The sequence below is a fragment of the Micropterus salmoides genome, unplaced genomic scaffold, assembly GCF_014851395.1.
Source record: "Micropterus salmoides isolate LMB-PRFRI ecotype aquatic unplaced genomic scaffold, ASM1485139v1 Ms_hic_scaffold_21, whole genome shotgun sequence".
Classification (NCBI taxonomy): Eukaryota; Metazoa; Chordata; class Actinopteri; order Centrarchiformes; family Centrarchidae; genus Micropterus; species Micropterus salmoides.
In genome coordinates this window covers 19,406,377-19,427,274 of record NW_024041262.1, presented here as the reverse complement: position 1 = coordinate 19,427,274, position 20,898 = coordinate 19,406,377, and the positions used below count along the sequence as shown (strand labels likewise).

Here is a 20,898-nt window from a genome sequence, read left to right as displayed (position 1 = left end):
AGTTCCACACATCTTTCTTCATTTATTAGAAAATTTTAATTTATTTATTTTTCCATTCAACTTTTATGATGGAGACAATTAAAGCCAGAGAGAGTCGGAGAGTCTGTCAGCAAGACACACTTTTTACATAATTTATCGTCATTTCTATTCGGTTACATGTGAGGCTAACAACATCTTGCAAGCGGATAGTTTGCTGCTGGTCCAACCCATGTCACTCAAAGCAAATGACTGATATGTTATGGGTCGGGACCAGGGGCAATTCTAGGATCAGACCTTTAGGGGGGGCTTAGCCCCTAATGAGAATGTAGCATGCATACAGTGCCTTGCAAAAGTTTTCACTAAATGGTGGAGTGTATAAGCACAAGAGAGGAGCTGGTGCAGAGCAGAACAGGTCAGTGGACCAGTTTGGTTCCGACAGCAGTGTGGAGTTGTGTGCTCAAGAGCAGCAGGGTGGAGCTGTGGTCTCGTGTTTCCTCCTTCGGAGGAGGTAGGGTGTTAAAAGTGTTTCCCTAATTTAAGTGTTTAAGTCTTGAGTTTTCAGTTAAACCTTGTTACCTGCTCGCTTTCTCTTATAAGGAAGTAGTTTTCTGTTGCTGATTGACTGAAGTCTTTGTTTTGGTTGCACAGAATCTGTTATTTCTTTTGGCCAAGTTTTCATTTATATGTGTTACTCCTCTCTGGATTTGAGTCACCTGAGGATGAGGATGAAAATAATTTTAAAATATATTTAAAATGCCAAATCTCCATGCGGCATGGTCCCAACACACTTAAACTAATAAAATGAAAAATGTTCCATCATCACTATCCAGTATTCCAGTAATTAGTATTCTAACATTAAATTAAAACTAATTTCATAGCTAGGCCTACTGTCAGTATTATATTTAGGGCTGACCCAGAACACTGTAAAAATTATCTAGGTGGTTCAACTTAAAAACATAAGTTCAATTGCTGCCTTAAAAATGTGAGTAAACTCAAATTTAAGAAAAACTTTGTTTCAACTAATGTTGTTACGTTATACAATTTGTTTAATTAATGATAATTTGTTGTTTGAACTTAATACTGTGAGTTAAAAAAACTATCTATATTACTTTGTCCATTCAAGGAAACTTGCTTTCACTTGTCTAACAAACATTCAATTCTACACCCCTTCAACTCACATTTTTAAGTTCAGATAACTCAACTTGAAGATTGCCTTTGTTTCAACTCATAAATTTAAGTTCATAAAGTGGATATAACTACAGTGTTCTAGTTGCCCCAATGTTAGTTAAATGAACAAGTTTGAATTATTCTAACTCATAGTTTCAAGTTAAAGCAACTTATCCAAATTAATACTACTTTCCATTTCAAGTTAAGGTATTTAAATTCCAAATTTGTTTCAGTTTACATCTATAAAGGGCCTTGAAGACAGACCACAACAACAGCACCACTGTGCTATTATCTGCAATGACTTCTGACGGGGCAGGGTAGCTTGCTGGTGCGCCTGTGCACGCCGCAGTCAAAGTTCAAAATAGCAGCAGATGTAACCTCCTTTCTGAAAGGGCCTTAAAGCCATTGTCTGGAACCCTTTCCACCGGTGGCACTAGTTTTGTTTACCACAGATATTCTATTGATTTTCTATATAGTCTATATTTCGGGTGGAATTTGAATATATGACTTATCAACAGTGTATAATTAGCAGGGGTGAGCAAGAGCACCAAATTTTCTGTATCTGTACTCAGAATTGGCGGGGCTTAATCTATAAGTGGGTGGTATTAACTGGAAGTTATTTAAGCATGAAATTTAGAATCAGAACTTGCTATATTTGTTAGAAAACCATTTACAGAACAGCCTCAGAATTGAGCTTCAGAGAATGGTAATTGATTTTTTTATATTCATATATTTATAGTTTATAACAAAACAGATATTGACACATTTTACTCTGATGATACTCATAGAAAGTATCTGTACCGGATACTCGTTTTAACCGAGTACTTGCTAAACCCTAATAAGTAGTTGATTATGTATATGTTTTTCTCAAACTCAAAAGACGCAGCACCTAGGCAATCCTCATACTCTCGCCTTTTTTTTCAACTGATAACTTACATAAGTAACTTCAATCAACACAACAAAAGTGTATATATAGTGTATAATAGTCAACACAATGAATTAATGCAAGTTTAACTTTCTAAAACTCATACAGTTGAGTTCAAAATCCAAAACTTGTCAGAGCTATTTGAGTTAAAAAGAAGAAGTAAGTTGACATGACTAAATGGGTCTATGATTCTTTTCAGTGAATGGTCAAAGATTCAATGCTTTGATGTTGTTGGCAGGACTGCTGGGTTTTATGTCATCAGTTCACTAATGATTTATGAAACAATACCCAGTACTTTTGGAATGTTTGTTTCCTCTACGTACCTCCTTCAGAGCTCTGATTGAAGGTCTGTTGATCATCATGTAGCACTAGTGGCTCCGTGTAATTAGAGGTACTTCCACCTGACAGAAAAGGATCCAGCTCTTTATGTTATTTCCGTGCACACACACTTCTCCTGCTTTCCTAAACATAATGATTAAGTGTTGATATAATGTTTTAGTTATTTAAAACACAGAATCAACTCAGGAAGGGTAGTTGTGATATTATGATGTACTTTGGGCGGTCTTACTAGTATGCTTTATTTGCCGCCAAATGAAAATAAAATCAGAAAATAAAAAGAAATTATTGTATTATTTTTTACTTTATTTGTGCTCTGGGCAGGTGTGTCTGTGCTTGGTAGTACTGTATGGACCCAGTGAGGTGTTGACTCCTGCTTCTCCTCTACCCCACTAGCGATAGCCTTAGAGGAAGAATCCTATAGTAAATAGAACGGTAGCTACGTACTGTAACTCCAGATTCTAGGAGTATAGACGCAGCCCTCTTAGCAATCGGCCTCACTGGCTCTCTCAGTGACTATAGAAAAAGCCATCTTGGAGCCGACTGCCAGGTCTCACAGCTAATTATACACAGGGTGAGGCCGTGGTTGTGGCCCATCCCACCGGTGAGCGTAGAAAAACTCTTCAGCACTGAATGCAAGGAATAAACCCATTAGTGATGGCCTTAGCGGGCTGCGCCTATACTCATAGAATCGGGAGTTATGGTATGTAACTATCATTGGCAGGATTGCTGGGTTTCATGTCATCAGTTCACTAATGATTTATTAAATGTGAGCACCTTTGCAGTCATTTAAGTCTAAATAGGGCTCTCCATTAGAGATTTAAATGCTACACATTGTCCAAATGAATTTAGCCTGGGAATCTAAACATCAACCCAGGTCAATTCTCATACATTCACCAAAGACCATGTATAATTTGTTGAAATAGTTTTTGTTTACTGTTTATACCAGTAATATATATTTTAGTTTTATTACTACACACAAAGAAACATCCAAAATAGTGTTTTCACTTTCAAAACTTCCATAATCAAGGCAAGTGTTTGTTTCCTTTACGCACCAGAGCTCTGACTGAGGTTCTGTTGATCATCATGTAGCTCTGGTTTCTCCGTGTAATTGGAGGTACTTCCACCTGATAGAAAAGGATCCAGCTCTTTATGTTATTTCCGTGCACACACACACACATCTCCTGCTTTCCTAAACAGAATGATTAAGTGTTGACAAAATGTTATTTAAAACACAGAATCAACTCTGGAAGGGTAGTTGTGATATTATGATGTGCTCTGGGCGGTCTTACTAGTATGTTTTTTTTTAGTAAATAAGTCCAATTACGTGTGATGACAGGAGGAGATCAAAAAATCAGGTAAATGATAATACATAAATAAAATTAAACGATGTCATGAAGTGAGACTGTCACCTACTGCTGGTGATCATTCGGTCAGTCACTGTCAAACAGCACAGCGTAAGCTATTTGACGTTGTTTTTGCACCTAGCACAGTTCCCAAAGCAGTCACAGTAACATAAGGTTTGTCTTGTGTACTGCAGTGTACTGTATAGCCTCGAATTTCTTTTTTTGTTCTTATTATGTTGTCTTTTTTGTATTGACATGTACTGACCAGGAACTACAGATGAAAAATAGCCTTCTGGCTAAATCTGGCATATTTACATTGATGCTAGCAGAAATGTTCATTAATGTGCACTGTCCCTTTGGCTAACTGTCTAGACCATACTCTATGATTTTTGTCAAGAGTTTTTAAAAACTGTTCTCACAGAAGACTATTTAAATCCAATGAATCTTATCGTTTCACTGATGCCCTAAAACATGTCATTTTAAAAAGAAAATAGAGACAGAAAACCACTTTACTAAATAAATATTTGTGGGATTTGGCAATGCAGGTGTTTTTTTTTGTTTGTTTTTTATTTAAAATTTTTTTAAATTTATTTTAACAGGAAATTCCCATTGAAACACTGTCTCTTTTAACTGGTTTGAGATATCCATATCCAACATGTTTGCCTCTACCCTAAAAGAATGGAAGTGAAGGGATTTTGTTTGTCAAGCTCATAGCACTGTAATATGGCAACTAAAAGGATGGGATTTAGCGTTGCAGATGGTTGTGGTCTTAACTGGTTTTAATATATCCATCTATCCATATCCAGAATGGTTAGCTCTACCCTTAAAAAGAATTTAAGTGAATGGAATTTTGTTTGTGGAGCTCACAACACTGTAAAATGGCAATAAACAAAAATTCAACAGCAACATTTCCAGGAACAGTGTCCTTGTTACTATGAATTATCCACATACCACACTTTGAACAGTTTTAAGAAAGACATTTTGTTTTAGTTTTCATGCTGGGAGAAATATCACAAACAAAAATCCATTCAACTATATTGTATTGGGGTGGTCACAGAAATTCAGACGTTTTTGATAATTGTCTGAACATACACATTAATATTCAATTCTGGAAATCCTGGATTTCAAATTTGACACACTGAAGCTGGTTAATGTTAATTAAAGAGCAGAGCAGCAGTTCACTGTTAAAAATAAACAATGTTGTTTAATTAAATTAACATCAGCAGGAATGATGAGGAAATAAAAAGTTTAACCAAACAAATGAACATTTCTCAGAGTACACCTGCATGCATCATATAGAATTGTCCCAGCTTACCTGTGAGGAGGAGCAGAAAGAAGAAACCTGCAACCATCATGACTGTCAGAGGTCTGCACTGTTAATGAGCATCGCTGTCCACTGTTGTTTGGAAATGCTTGTTGTAGCAGTAATATCACTGCCTTGTACAGGAAGAAGGCTGGGCAAATAATGACTCGAGTAATGCCTTTTTTTGTCTAATAATAGAAACACACCTAATGCAACAAAGCTGCCAGTAACTGCCAACACCCTCAACACTTAGCCGCCTGTAGGCAGATCATTTTGCTATCAAATAAAAAGCAGTTAACTCGCTTCAACTGTTATTGTTGTTTAGTTTCCCAAGTAAAGTAGTTCAATGGAGAGCTTTATGTCAAACATACATACTCTCTTTTGCCAACGAACATCGCGTTCCTCACAATCACCACCTTTTGATACAGGTACAAAAGTAATTTTCCTTATATACCAACAGTCTCTTATAGAATTTTACATTAAAACGGGTTAAATTTATGGCCATCCATTTTAATTATTTCAACTTAATTAACCTAACAAAATCCGTTTTCTTTGGTCCTTTTTGTTTGTTGGATCACTCTAAATACTGCAACACCTATAAGCCTCAGCCACCGTTGCTATGGAGAAGAAGCCAGTGAATGGCCTGTGCACCCTTTGTACAAGGCTGAATTCTTTTGGCAGTGGCCCAGGTTCAAGTCCAGCCCACAGCCCTTTGCTGCATGTCATCCCCTTTCTCTCTCATTTCTTATCTCTCTTCAGCTCTCCGAAATAAAGGCTAAAAAGCCCAAAATATAATGTTGGGGGAAAAAAGAAATAAGACTTTTGTTGCACACAGCGATGCAATGCTAAAATCAGCATACTAAAATGCACACAATAACAATGCTAATATGCAGATGTGTAACAGGTATAATGTTTACCATATTCACCATCCTAGTTTAGCTTGTTAGCATGTTGCTAAGAAGCACTTCACACAAAGTATACATCAGTTCATTAGGATTCCTTTGGGGGCGTGAATGCCATTACTTGATGAGATACCGTATTTTGTACTGGCATCTCAAAAACTCACATCTGGTGCAAGTATGACCACTGACTGTACAACAGTCCATTATAAATGACATAACAGATGAAGTTCACAAAGGGCGTAGTCAAGTGGGGATCAAGGCTCATCTCCACTTTGTTTAATTAGATAAACAATCTGCTCAAATCTTCCCAAATAAGCTTGTTAATAATTGTTTGAAATAGACCAAAAGTAGTCTGCCAGACTGAGCTTGTGGTAAAACGATGGAATGTGGATGGGCATTTACCCTGTGAATTATCGAATTACACCTTTGTGTGCAGTAGCGAAGCAATACAAAGTTACATTTTATTTTTGCAAATTCTGAAAGTAAGTATTATTGGTCACTTGATTGGCACATGGTCTTGTTATTGTAATGCTGTTAGCAGTATAATTAAATAAGGGTTTTCCACCAGGATAGTAAAATGTAAAGTTTAGCTGGCTGATCTGAACTTCCATGCTTTACAGTTTTATTGCCAATAATAGACAACTTCGGCGTCGCTTTGAAAACATTTGTTCCACATCAGCGCCTTCCATCTGGGAAAACCTACACCGATGTATGGTCCTTCATTTGAATTTCAAATTTCTTGCTTTTAATAAACCAGACTACTACTAATACAAATACTATTACCACTACTACTAACATTACTTCTTCTTTAAGTTTATGAATTGTTTTATCAGTCTATTTGTATCAGTCTGCTTTCTGCAATAATATTTCTGCAATATCTCCAATGAACCAATGATTATTTTAAGCTTATAAGGTACTCTCATAGCTACTCAGGCAGTGCCACAGACATAGTACCTTGTAGATTTTAGAGCTGTTCTGAGCAGACACCTTTTAGTACACGGCAGCATTGGAATGGAACAAACTCCCAGTTGAGATTAAGTTAAGCCAGTCAGATCGCTGTTTTAATCGAGCATGTGGTGAATGGTTGTTAAATGCTAATTAGTCTGAATTTTTATGTAGTCTTAGAAATATTTATTATTGTAGTGGATGTTTTCATGTTTATTTTATTTTATTTTAATTCTATTGGGATGTGTTTTTTTGTTGTTTTTTTGGGTCGTATTTTGTAGGAGTTGACTGTACAGGGCACCTTTACTCATCTGCAGCTTGCCTTGCCATCTTTATCAGACTACAACCACAATGGAAATAATTTTGTAACTTTCTTGTGTTCTCCTCAACAGTTCAGATAAATGTTTAATATCACAGTGATCGCATCTTGTTATACATTTATTTTTGTTACTGTCTAATTAATCAAATCATATCAATTATATTCATTGCTTGTGGTCACAGATGGATTTTGGCAAGCTACTCAACCACCAAATAAATTTTCACAGTAGTCTGAGTCTAAATAGGCTCTCTGGTTTATATCCATCAGCAATGATTGATCAAACAACAGCCAATAAGCTAAAAGTAATTCCTCTCTCAAACAATACCATCACAAGGATCCTTTATGATGTGTCAAAGGAAGAGCAGCTTAATGACAAAGTACGAGAAAGCCGCCACTTTGCTCTGCAGATGCCACCTTAACTACATCAAAACACAACCTGTCAAAGCTTGGATTTTCTCTGCACATGATGAAGAAATGGGCTCCAACCACAGGGCTGTTTTGTTTCACAGTGAGGCCCGATGGCTGTCACGTGGGAAAGTTTTATACACAATCTATGAAATGCAATTTTTGAGGAAGAAGGTAATGAACTTCCCGCAAGTTTAATGATAAAAACTTCCTCATGAAAGTTTCACTCAACCTCAGTGAACTAAATCTGCAGATGCAAGGCACCAAAACACACCTTCCACAGCTGGCAGATAAAATCACATCATTCACAAGAAAACTGGAGATGTGGGAGTAGCGGCTTAAAGAGGAAAAGATAGATTCATTTCAGAACCTGAAATCATTCATTGAGGTTAACAAGCTTCAGAACACAATGATCCCATGCATGAAAGCTCACATCTCTGCCCTCCAAAAACATTTCCAGTGCAGAATCCTAAACAATATGACTGGATCCGAGACCCCTTCAGTGCAACACCCCCTGCGGACTTCAGCACTGCAGAGCAGGGACAGTTCATTGATGTCACCTCTGATTCAATAATGAGGTTGCAGTTTCAGTCCAAGACACTGGCTGCATTTTGGATTGGAGTGGAGAAGAATTACCCACTGCTACGCGGAAGAACTGTGGCCACACTCCTCCCCTTTGCAACATCCTCCTTTTTTTTTTAACGACCGGATCTTAAATGAGTTTCTTCTTTTTAAAATGTTGTTGCTATTTTATTGTTTGTTGTATTGTTCAGTACTTTATGAGCTCAAGTGTAATTGAATAGCATAATTCAGAGGTTTCAATATTACTTAGGTTCTATCTACCTAGTAATCAATTACTGTCAGGTTGTGTCTTAAATACTTTTGGAATGTAATTTAAATGTATGGTGCGGACTGTATGATGTATGTGAGTGTGAAGTCCATATGTGTTACTGTTGTTACTGCAGCCTTATGCAGCACTGATGCCCAAAACAAATTTCCCTTAGGGGTCAAGAAAGTTGATCTTATCTTACCTGTGTGAAATATGTTTCTCTGCTGTGGCCTCCATCAAGACAAAATACAGATCAAAGCTGGACAATGAAAATTAAGTAAGAGTGCCAGTCTCACAGCAAGATCTGCAGCACAAAGCAAGCCCACACCAGTCACTGAGAAGATGCTGAGATTAAAAGTTTATTTTTTGAATTGTCAATTGTTTATTTCAGAAGTCCGAGCCACGTTTTCACAACCAGATTAAACTTTTATTCCATCATGTGAATACGTATCTTAAATGCAGATGCAGATGTGGAATAAGCCCCTAAAAGACAACCAAACCATAGAAGAAAAAACACATTTACATGTCTTTAAAAAATTAACACTCTGTACATACTATATATGCTATAATGGATGAGCAAACATCCTTGGTAAGAATCTAGCTAATGTACTCTATATTTTATTACATTTTAATGGTCTCACTTGGAGGAGGAGCACAGCAGAGTGGGGGGCAGAGCTTCATCGCGTCATTTATACCCAGTTTACGTGACCCTGAACTCATTCCAAAAGTCCACTGAGTCCTCCCGGAGTCACACAGGCAACATGTGTGGCGCGGCTGCCGGAGGTGATTGCAGCTATTCTAGTCAATGCTTGTACTCACACCAGAAGCGTTGCAGCGCTTCACAGAAGAATCCCAGACGCAGTGCTCCACTCCACAGAAAATACTATTGAATTGACTGAAGCCGTGGCAAGCAGCACATAGCAGATGAATCGGGCAGAAGTCAGACACAGAAACGGCATAGATAATCTTGTCAATTTTCGAAGAAAACACCCTGTCCAGACTCCCGATCATATATCAATCATAAAAACACAGATAAAATAGACAAAAAAGGAAATAGTTTAACTATGTAGCCTAATCCATGATAGAAGCTCAAAAATCAAGGACAACTGACCAAATCAACAAAACCTGAACATGTCAGTGTGGTGGGGAAAGATTCCCCAAGTACAGGTTAAGGTGTGGTGGTGTTGAATGCAGCCTGGACTTAACTCCTCCACTGGCCAACCTCCTTATTAGGCTTAGGCTATATAAGCCACCTGTGCTCCCTTGCTCTCTCTGCTTCCTGATCTGTCCCTGCCGTGGTTGGTGCTGTGGAACCTGCCTTGTGACCTTTTGAATGTTGTATATTCATGACCCATCTCAGAGGTGGTTCCTCCTTGTTTTAACTACTGCTGTTTTGCCTACACACTCTCCTGTTTTGCCCTTTGGTTCTGTTTTGCCTACATACTCTGCTGTTTTGCCCGATTGTTTGTGTTTTACCTACTTAATTCATTTAGTTTCCTGTTTTGCCCTTTTGTTTGCCCTGTTGCCCGTTAGTTTGTTGTTTTGCTTTAGTTTAGTAGTTAGTATAGTTTGTTCTTGCAACTGGGATACTGGTTACTGGGTTACTTGGTTGGTTTGTTTGTTAATTTGTCTTTTGTATTCAGTTTATATTTTGAGCAGGGTACCATCTTGCTGGAAGGCTAGGCACCCATCACTTTTATGCATGTGAGTAGTTGCACGGGGGGCACTATGTAGACTGCACCATTTTTGCTGTGAACATTGTGTTGAGGTTTGTAGTGCTGCACTTAAGGTGGGTAGTGGTAGCACTCCTCAGCATAGTCTGCCTCTCCTCTGACCCCTGCTTAATTTTGGTTAAAGTTATTTTGGGGCGCTGGAGTTATCTTTATTTGAGCTTGTATTAAAGCTGTTTTTAACTCTTGATTGTAATAAAGAAGTTTGTTTTTTTTATTAAAAAAATTATTTGGTATATTTTGAATCACGTCTCTGCCTCCTCAGTAACGTTCCTGTGTGCTTTTTCTCTTTGTTCTCCTTTCAATTGAGATTTAACCGGTATTTCCTGGTGTGCAAATTCCCTAGGTGGCGTAGTTGGTTTTCATTTAATTCCCCCTCCCTGGTCCACTGTGCCACATCAGCAAAATCAGCAAAATCAGGCAGGTAAAATGCTCTTATTCTGAAACAGGAGTGAAGTGACTGCTTCATTTGATAAGAACAGCTTAACATTTATGTCTGATCTTGTGACTAACCTGCATGCAGGTTCTCTCGTGTGGCCGCGTCTTTAATCAATTGACATAAGCTTTGTGGCTTGCGTAGGGTCTCCCTCCCAGCTGGGGCCCTGGGTCGGCTGCCCTCCTGCTCCCACACTACCTCCACTTATGGACTCAATGAACATTGTGCTTTGGCTCAGGGGTTAGAGTGGTTGTTCACTTGTTCAGAAGGTCAGTTGTTTGATTCCCAGCTCCCCCAGTTAGCATGTGTAAGTATCCTTCGGCAAGATACTGAACCTCAAATTGCTCGCAATGGCTGTTCGATCGGAATGTGACAGTGTAAAAGCATTTTGAGTAGTTGAAAGACTAGAAAGGCACTACACAAGTAGAGACCATTACCACGTGCATATTACATATCAAAAACATACATTACTAAAACTTAATATAAATAATACACCCCTGGTATCAAAGGCTTAAACAGAATATATATTAGATGTGTGGAAACATGCGAACAACACTACAGGATTACATGAAGACTACATATATCCAAACAGCTAGTGATACAATTCTCAAGTACGAGAACTATCAGAACAATGACACATTAGGATGGGAGACTCTCACAGGTCCACTATGACCTGGGAGGCAAGAGTCATGTGACAGATCTGAAGAATTCAGTAGGCTTTTCTTTATAATCCTAGCTAGCTTGTTTACTTGTACTGTTTGAAGGTAATATGTGAAGAAGCATGTGAAAAATCAACCTGCGGTGTTCCTTTACTCTTACACTATGAAAGAACTGCTTGTAATGATTCCTCAGCTTAATCCCAGTGTAGCATAAAGACAACAAATTAATTTTTTTATAATCAATTCCTGAAAATGTGTGTATTGTAACATTACCAAAAACAATATATTGTGAAATTCACTTCCAGTGTGTCTTAATTGTGCATTTAACTTTAGCACTACTCATCTGCTGCATTGTACCATATAAAAAATATAACTAAAAACAGACTGGCCACTGTAATATAGAGCATGAAGAAAACTTTGTTGATTCTTTTAGCCACTCTGGTCCAGTAACCAGGCTTTGCTTCTTCGATCCTGCTGTTGAGGAGCACAGTCAGTGTTTTCTTCACCTCCCTCAGGTCATCTGAGACCTTCTCCAAGGAATAGGACTCAGTCAGTTTGCTGTTGCTAACCTGCAAAAGATGAGATTATGGAAAACAGTTTTGCAAGCTGTTATATTTGACATTCCGGTTTTTGTGTCCATTATGATGAGAATAAAAGTATTTGCTCATCCAAATTACAAACAAACATACTTTCTCACTGGTATCTTGTCATGTAAATTATTAAATATTATAGATATAAGATATCCATCTCTTAATGATGTACTGTCAACAGTTTTCTGTTTTTGTTTGGATTTTTAAATTTGGGTGAACAAACCCCTAAAAACAGGCCTAATTAATTGTCGGCCTGCGTGCCACACAGGGCCAAGAAAAAACATCTGAGTTGCCCAGCATACATAAATCTGCTATATGATGAAATAAATAAACTATATACAGTGCAAGTAGCTAACAAGTGAGCCATCTTGTTTCCATCTGAACTCTGTTAAGAGTTGTAAATGAGAAGGAGCAGGATGTTTACAGATGTCAATCATATCTTTCACAAATTAACCTTTTCTCATTTTTTCATGCTTAGTAGCAAGTCCAAGTGTGGTAGTGGGATGTTGTCGCGCTATGGTGTGGACAGGCCGCTGTACATCTCATATTCTTATTGCAACACAGGGTTTTATTTTGAAGGATTCGGTTAGTATTTCCAACATGAGGTTTTTGTTTTCTTTCTTCATCAAACTTTACTGAATTATAAATTATGATCTTTCACTATTGTATCTATGTTATAATGGGGTTTATGTTACGGTGGATATTTTCAGAGTTCCATAACAGGAAGTATAGTGGAAATTTTATTACCACATTAATTACCATTTGCTAGAATTATGTCATTACCAAAAGTTAAAAAAGGGGTTTAAATAGGCTGCTTAAAATATCTGGCCCATCTACATTTTCTGATTTTAAAATCTGGCCCAATTGAATTTGTAATTGAATGCAATCTAACCTCTTTGGCCACCGACAGCAGTTCTGATGGAGTTTCTCCAGTGGACATATCACAGACACAAGCAGTCAATTTCTTCTTGTCTGAAAGGATATGTTTCACACAAAGATAGTTGTTGCATATTCAAAATTATGTAATTAACCAGTGTGTATTATAAGTTGTAAATGTGCATTCAAATCATAACTAAAGGCGTACGCCATTATAGCAGTAAATATAATATCAACAATAGCAAACTAAACAACAAGATGATATCTAGAGGTTTGTAGAAATCTATGCTTAATCTCACCTCTAAAACAGTTGCGGAAATGTACTTTGCCATGTTTGTCCCCACCGTCCTCACTCAGGCTTTGGTCTCTGTCTGCTTCGTTGTCCTGGGATACAGAGTCTTTCTCCATCAGATTCATCACCAAAATCGTCTCCAGGAGGCTGAGCATCATCAAACCAAAACTCCCAATACAGTAAGTTGCTAAAGGGAGAAGGCAGCATTATTAATGTGGAAAAATAACTACACACTGAGTCATTATATGTGCTGTCCCTGCTCATATGAAAGGCAAGACTCTGAGTTTCTTTACCTATAAGTGGAATCTTGTTTGATGAAGCAGGCAGAATGTCATTCAGAATAAGTTGCAACACAGTGACAGCAAGCAGCACAGTGACTTTGAAACTGAGCTTCTCGCCCCCTCTGTCTGAGATCAGGAAGGAGGACAAGTCCAGACACAAGAAGAACAGGACGGGCAGCATGAAGTTGACAACATAGAGGAGAGCGCGCCTCTTCATGGTGATCTGTGAAATCATGTTTAAGGATAAGGTGGGTGATCTACCTGGCGATCTCATTTTGTTAGAATCAACATTTTTGAATCTCTTAAATAAAATATTTCTTTTAGTTAATCCCTTGCATGTGCTTCCATTATTTTCTATGGTGTCAGAGTTAGGCCATGACTCTCATAGTGTCAACTAAGGCCGCTCAAGGCAGCAACTTACAGAGAAATGTTTTTAAAAACATACTGTACACTACCAGCTCAGCCTTTTGTTTTTACAATCTGCCACTAATTTACTGGCAGTTTTGAAATATTCAGAAATTGACTGATACTGAATACTGATATATATATTTACTTTAATTTTACTAGTTTTTATTTTCTGAATTCATTTCTAGAATCGCCGACAATGTATATTAAATTACTTAACATGTTAAAGAATATTTAACTTAAATATTGTCAAATTTCTTCAAGAAATCAGCCTTCACAGTACTGTTGCATAGTCATATCGATGCAAAATAAGGATCCACCAAAAAGTGTACTTTCATTCCAGCTCAAAAATCAATGTCAGCCACCATATTGATAGTCAATTAGTTTTCCCCTGATTATTATTTTCATTTATTCAGATTTTATTCTTGCCTGCCTCTTCCTCTAGACCTCTAGGACTTACATTAGCCAGGTGGCCAGAAACACAACTTCAAATGAATGATTATGATAATTCACCATATGAACTTAAAAAATTATGATATGCTGTGTTGTTGTGTTTACTTGTTTCCGCTGTCCCCAAACAGTAGAAAGTCTACATCTGAAAACAAGTATAATCAGTAAAATACTAGATGTACATCTACTTACTTGAGACACACAGAGATGGAAAATAGTTTCCACCTCTGGTTGTTTATATCCAGACATACTTACAGTGTAAACAATCGTGCTTTGTTTAAGGTTGAAAGTGCTGATATTCTGGTTGGTGACATTCATGCTGATGAACAGCCACTCATACTGGGTCCGCAGGAGCTCATGTGACCACTTTTTGATCTCTGAAGAGTCGAAAACTTGTTCAAGCCGTATTTGCTGGACTGAAATGGGAGATTTAAAAAAACTGAGGTGTCTTATCAGTTCAACAAAGAAGGAATGTATATGGTGGCTCATGTGACAATAAATTGTTAAAGTCCCGCAGCCCACAAACACAAGACATTTTCAACTAATGTCTAGAACCAAAGGGCTCACCGTTGTGTACGATAGACTTGAAAGATATGTTGCAGCTCTGAATGTCAAAGGGGAATTTGTAAACTTGCATCTTGCAGGTGCTGACCAGAACCATATCATTTAGACGTTCGACCAGACCGGAATATTCAATGAGGAGATAAGGACTGGGAGGGGCCTTATCCATTTCTGTCCTGTGAGTGAAAAAAAACACACATAATGGCAAAAGCTATATGCTTCAAATAAAATTTCACATAGCGTATTGTTAAATATACCATAAAACATAAATCTACATCATTTACAATATGATGCATTAAATATTTTAGTCTTGAACTCTTTGTTTTCCACTTCATTACCTTGTGTTTCTATAAATTTACAAGACAGTTTTGTACACATAGGGTTGTACTACTGAATTACTGAACTTAGTGGGTACCTACCATTAGTTTGTGAAAGATGTACAGGGAATAAGGAGGTAACAAATTTATATTTAGGAAGGACCTTGAATTCAAGTACTGTAGATTGTAAATGATTACCCAGTACATAATACATTGAAATCTAGAAAACGTCTTGCAGAAAATGTGTGATTCCAGACAGCTGAAATGTTTTGTTTGAAAAGCTGGAAGCAAAGCTGCTGATAAGCTGAACTTAAGGAAGAGTATGAGTCTACTGAGTAGTTAGAGATTCAGAACCAGTTAACCAGTGATGCACTTGTTGTTGTTGTTACACAGACACATACCATCTACACACTTACTGATTGTCTGTTTTTGATTAGAGTTGATAATAGTGATTTAGATAACTGAAGTTGTGACTGTTAATCCGTGCTGAAGTTGAATAAATCCTAATATAATTTTAAGTCGTTGCTTTGTGTGTGGTGTTGTAATAGTAACAGTTGGTTATTATGTAAATGTGTTTCATTATTGATATTTTATAGGGTAACATATAGTATAGGTTGAGGCGTTGAGCCCTGCTTCCAGGTAGTTCCCTGTATTTAGTAATCTTGTTTAATAATTTTATAATGTTAATAACTTATAATAATAATAATCAAACTTGCCTACCATATCTACCATACTACCATATCCCAATATCCCAGATTATACATGTTTTATGGATGCAACATTACATTTCTGCAAACTTACCTTTTCAAAATCTATAAAAACTATTTTTGAAATCTTTGGCAGGTCCAATAGAATTTGTAGGTTTAAACAGTTTGTTAACAACAATGGAGTCATTATTCTGTGTGTTTTGATTGTTTCCGACTTAAAAGTCATTACAATAATCCAAATGCTTACATTTTTGTCATTTCTAAACGTTGACATGATGCTCCATCGCCACTTACTGTTGTGAGTCTATGTGGTTGTGTGACATGCACATACATTAAAACTTACATCTCTTCAACAGTTATATCTGGCTTCCACAATGCTTCAATAGGAACTGATATACTATCAAGACCACAAAACTCCTTTGGATCCCACAGAATGTGTTCATTGTTCCAAGACTTGACAGGAAACCAAGGGAGAGGGGGAGGGGATAAGGAATCAAGGAAAGAAAAAGAATGAAAAGATGTAATTTAAAGGAAATCATTTGAGTTTCCACTACAGATGAACAGTTGAGAATGAGAGAGAACTAACCATATAAATCCAAACGTAAGGAATGAAAGTCTGGTCAATCTCTCTCTATGAGGAAAGAAATACAGTACGTGTGAAAGTCTTTCCAGCAGCACAATTAACATCATCATAAGCTGACCATACACACAGCAACACGGTGATGAAACATAGCACTATGCTGATTTACTATAAAATGCAAGTTAACACAAATCATATAACACTTTGAGGAAACAGAGGTTCAGTTAATAAATCCGAGCATGAAACCCCAAACCATTTAGCACGTTAATTCTTTTTTGAAAAAGACAAAAACCACCTAAAGCGGACGTAAAAACTTCTTAGCAAAATTTGCTGTTTCCATTAACCTTTTCTAATGCGATACATTAAAATGCGCATAAAAAGGTTTATGGAAACACAACTTGTGTCAGACTTAAGCATGCTAGCATATGGCTGTTACCTGGAAGCAGTAGTATAGACATGGTATGAATCAAACTTCAAAAAGTATCCATACAAATGAATTGTTCTTTCAATTTTGACCAACACTGCTATCTACTGCAAAAACTAACTTCACTTCCACAACATTTTATTGTACTTAGATTTTTTTTTTATTGAGTTCAGTAAAAGAAAAACAACATATCTTCTTTGGGAAAGGAAATAATCGTCACCATTTAAAAGAAAAAAATTACAGAAAACATAAAGCTTAATTTAAAACTTACCACATCTAGGATGCTATAGAGCTGTATGTGGAGCTGTACGATTGTAGTTGTATTGTAATTTTTAACAGGCCGGGCCATGGTGTACAGATCTTTTTTTCTGGTCAGATTCAGGTGGTTTAAAACATCCTGATAACCACATTTACCCTCAGAGGAATCCTTATCTCCTGGAAGAATGTCAAGATACAATCAGAGTTTATCCTTGAAAGGGAAAAATAAATAAATTCCAACTGCAATGCTCTTGTTTTGCTTTCAAATTGAAACTTGAGTTTTACATTTTTATGTTTGTCTGTACATCAAATTTATGGGTGTTTTCTTAATTAGTTATTATTTAGAAGATATTACATTCATCTGTGTGATCCACTGCTTCTGTATTATCAAAGCTTGAAAAGCACCAGGGTCCTCATTTATAAAATGTGTAGGATCCATGCTAAAAGTGTACAAAAACCAAAAATGGTGTATGCAAAAAAAAATGATATAAAACTGTGTGTACACACACACCTACAGGTAACTTTCCCTTTATAAATCACACTCCACCTGTAAATGTGGGGTGCTGCGGTTCTCTTGGGTTGGTCTGTCTAATGCAGGTCTGATATTCAGCGCACTCATCTAAAATCACAGCTCTAGGGAATCCAAATCAGCGTATTAGCCAGCCATCATCACGGGTCTGAAAATCTTTGTGGTTCCTGAGGACTCTTTTATGTTGCTCACTAGCAAAGCACAAATACCACTGCTGGTTTTATAATATTTATGAGAAAGGGATAACGTGAAGGGATATTAAATATAAGAGAGGCATCCTTATACCTATTCCTGTCAGATGTAATTGAATTTTTATGTTAAATATTATCCACAGACATGATAAAACTATTATGGTGTGTCAGTGGCGTTTTCAGTTTCAAGACTTCTAGGCTTCAGGAATAAGGAATACATATGTATATATTTATTTATACATACTTTCTTCAGAGCTCTGATTGAAGTCCTGTTGATCATCAAGAAGTTCTGGCAGCTCTGTGTAATTTGAGATACTTTCACCTGACAGAAAAAAGAATACAGATCTTTAATCTTTCAATATGATATCCTTGAACACATCTCCTGCTTTCCTACGCAGAACGATTAAGTGTTGACAACATGTATTAGTTATTTATAACCAAGAATCAACTTAGAAAGGCTTGTTGTGATATTATGATATCACAACTAGCCTAGGTCTTAGTGTTTGTATGACCACTTTAATTTACCCTGACTCAACCTGATTCAACTACAGCAGTTTAAAGTGAAAGAAAACTCTCTCAAAAATAATTTTGAAATCGAATGAATCTTATGTTTCGACATCCTAGAATGTGTCATTATGAAAAGAATATTGTCAGTAAACCAAATTCAATAAATATTTTGTCACTAATCTCTGGTGGAATTTAGATATGTAGGTATTGTGGTTTTCACCAGTTTTGAGATATAGTGAATCTATCCAACTCCAAAGTGAATGGGATTTTGTTTGTGGAGCTCATAGTACTGTAAAATGGTAATTACAAAAATTCAACAGCAATGTTTCTAGGAACAGTGTCCATGTTACTCTGACTTATCCACATACCACTCAGGTTTTAGAAAGACATTTTAACAGTATTTTTGAATTTATTTTTCATGCTGACAAAACAAAAACAAAACCCCATTCACTTCCATTATATTAGGGGTGGCAACAGAAATTTCACACAGACAAAAACACAATATTATGTCTTGCTAGATACCGGTTAAGTATATTTGTATTTTATGTATTAATTTTATAACTTTCTTACTGCTTTTACTGTGTATCTTATTTTTTGCTCTTGTGAAAGCACTTGTAAGAAAAGTGCTCTATAAATAAATATATATAATTATTAGTAGTAGTAGTAGTAGTAGTAGTAGTAGTAGTAGTAGTAGTATTAAGGATTTACATAATTGTGAGAACTGATCCATTCATATTCAACTTTGAAACTCTGATTTACTGTGTATGTTCTTCATTACTTAAAAGAAATGACAAACATTAGTCTGTGTGGACATCTACTGCTTTCTTTTACATTTTAACAGAGTTCTAATGTTTGTCACTTTTACTGTATGTGCTCTAAATTGCTAACAGTTTAGAAGACATTTGTCTCTATGGGTGTTTCTGAATGTATTATCAACAACACCAGCTCACCAATATCTGCAGTAATTTACAGTGATTGTGGTCACTGAAAGGCCATTATGAGATGAGTGTTGGCAGGACTGACAACTTTAATGTCTTCAGTGCACTTTAATGATTTATTAAATGTGAGCATATTTGCACTCATTTCAGTCTATATAGATTTTCCATTTGAGAGCTATCTGTCCAAATTCATGTTGTCCAATTAAAGGACACGAATGCATTTTTCTACTTTTTTCAACCTAGAGTTAAACTGATATAATAATTCAGACTGGGAATCTCAATGTCAGACCAGGCTAATTCTCATGCATTAACAGACAATGTATACTTGTATAACTTTTTTCTGTTTACTGTACATACCATTAATATAACATTTGTTGTATTACTGTACACAAAAACTGCTTCAAAATAGTTACACAAAATAGTTAAAAACCGAACAGTGTTTAGATTCAAGACTTCCATGAATAATGCACCAGGAATACATTTTCATACAAATAATTACTGAGTGCTTTTGGAGTGTTTGTTTCCTCTACATACGTTCTTCAGAGCTCTGATTGAAGTTCTGTTGATCATCAAGAATCTCTGGTGGCTCTGTGTAATTGGAGGTAATCCCACCTGAAAAGAAGAGTGTGCAGGTCTTTATTTTTAATATGAGTTTATTGCTCACACATCTCCTGCTTTCCTACACAGAATAATTAAGTGTTGACATAGAATCAATTCAGAAAGGTAGTTGTGACAAGATGTGCTGAGGGTGGTCTTAAAAGTATGTACCGTACACATGTATGTACGAGCAATCACATGTGATGACAGGTGGAGATCACACCATCAGGCTAAAAGCTGTCAGAGGGTTGACGGTCTACAGTTCTGATTGACTGCATTTGCCTGTGTTGTTTTCACTTTAATGTACCCTGACTCAACCTGATTCAATGCTATCACAAACAAAACTCCATTCATTCACTGTATTTGGGTGGCAACAAAAATTTCACACAGACAAAAACAAAATATTCTGTGTGATTGATACCAATTATGGTTTTCTATAACTGTGTGAACAGACACATTAATAATCAACTCTGAAAACCCTGAAATTTAAGTTTGTCAGCAGGACTCACTAAAGCTGCTTAATGGCTTATGTCAATAAAAGAGGAAAGAAACTCAGAGAAAGAGACTCAGCCATCCTTTCCCACTCCTTACACTGACATTTTTCTGTGACACTGTTAAAATAAACAATGTTGTTTCATTAAATTAAAAGAAATACAGGTTTAACTAAACTGCAGAATAAAGAATAATCCCAATTTACCTGTGAGGGGGAGCAGAAAGAGGAAACCTGCAAGCATCATGACTGTCAGAGGTCTGCACAGTTAGTGATCATCTCTGTCCTCTCTCTGTTTTCTGGAAATGTTTGTTGCAGCAGTAATATCACTGCCTTTTACCAGAAGAGGGCTGGGCAAATGTAATGATCATTTGTTTGTCTGATGATAGAAACACACCTAATTCAACAAAGCTTCCAATAACTGTCAACACCGTCTTAACAAACCCAAATCAGTTTACTACTTGTTTCTTCTGTATAGTTTCCTATTTAGAAATACAAAAAAGCATACAAAAAAAACTAAAATTTACATTTATGAACAATAAATGTACACCTTTTCACAGGTTTGAACTGTTGCGGCACCAAGCTTTCACTTCCCTTCCAGGGCACCGTTAATTTCTTGCCCTT

General features: G+C 36.6%; 1 protein-coding gene across 1 annotated transcript; it reads right to left on the bottom strand.

Moving 5' to 3' along the window:
* Window positions 1-11,277: 11,277 nt before the first annotated feature.
* Window positions 11,278-20,518, bottom strand: LOC119916527 (5-hydroxytryptamine receptor 3A-like). The gene is made up of 13 exons (XM_038736568.1): window positions 20,482-20,518; window positions 19,722-19,799; window positions 17,987-18,064; window positions 17,032-17,199; window positions 16,347-16,387; window positions 16,104-16,213; window positions 14,743-14,912; window positions 14,431-14,591; window positions 13,333-13,543; window positions 13,047-13,226; window positions 12,764-12,843; window positions 11,719-11,850; window positions 11,278-11,295 (listed from the first exon to the last, which is right to left on the bottom strand). The coding sequence occupies exons 1-13, from the start codon at window positions 20,516-20,518 to the stop codon at window positions 11,278-11,280; spliced, it is 1,464 nt and encodes a 487-aa protein (XP_038592496.1).
* Window positions 20,519-20,898: the final 380 nt, after the last annotated feature.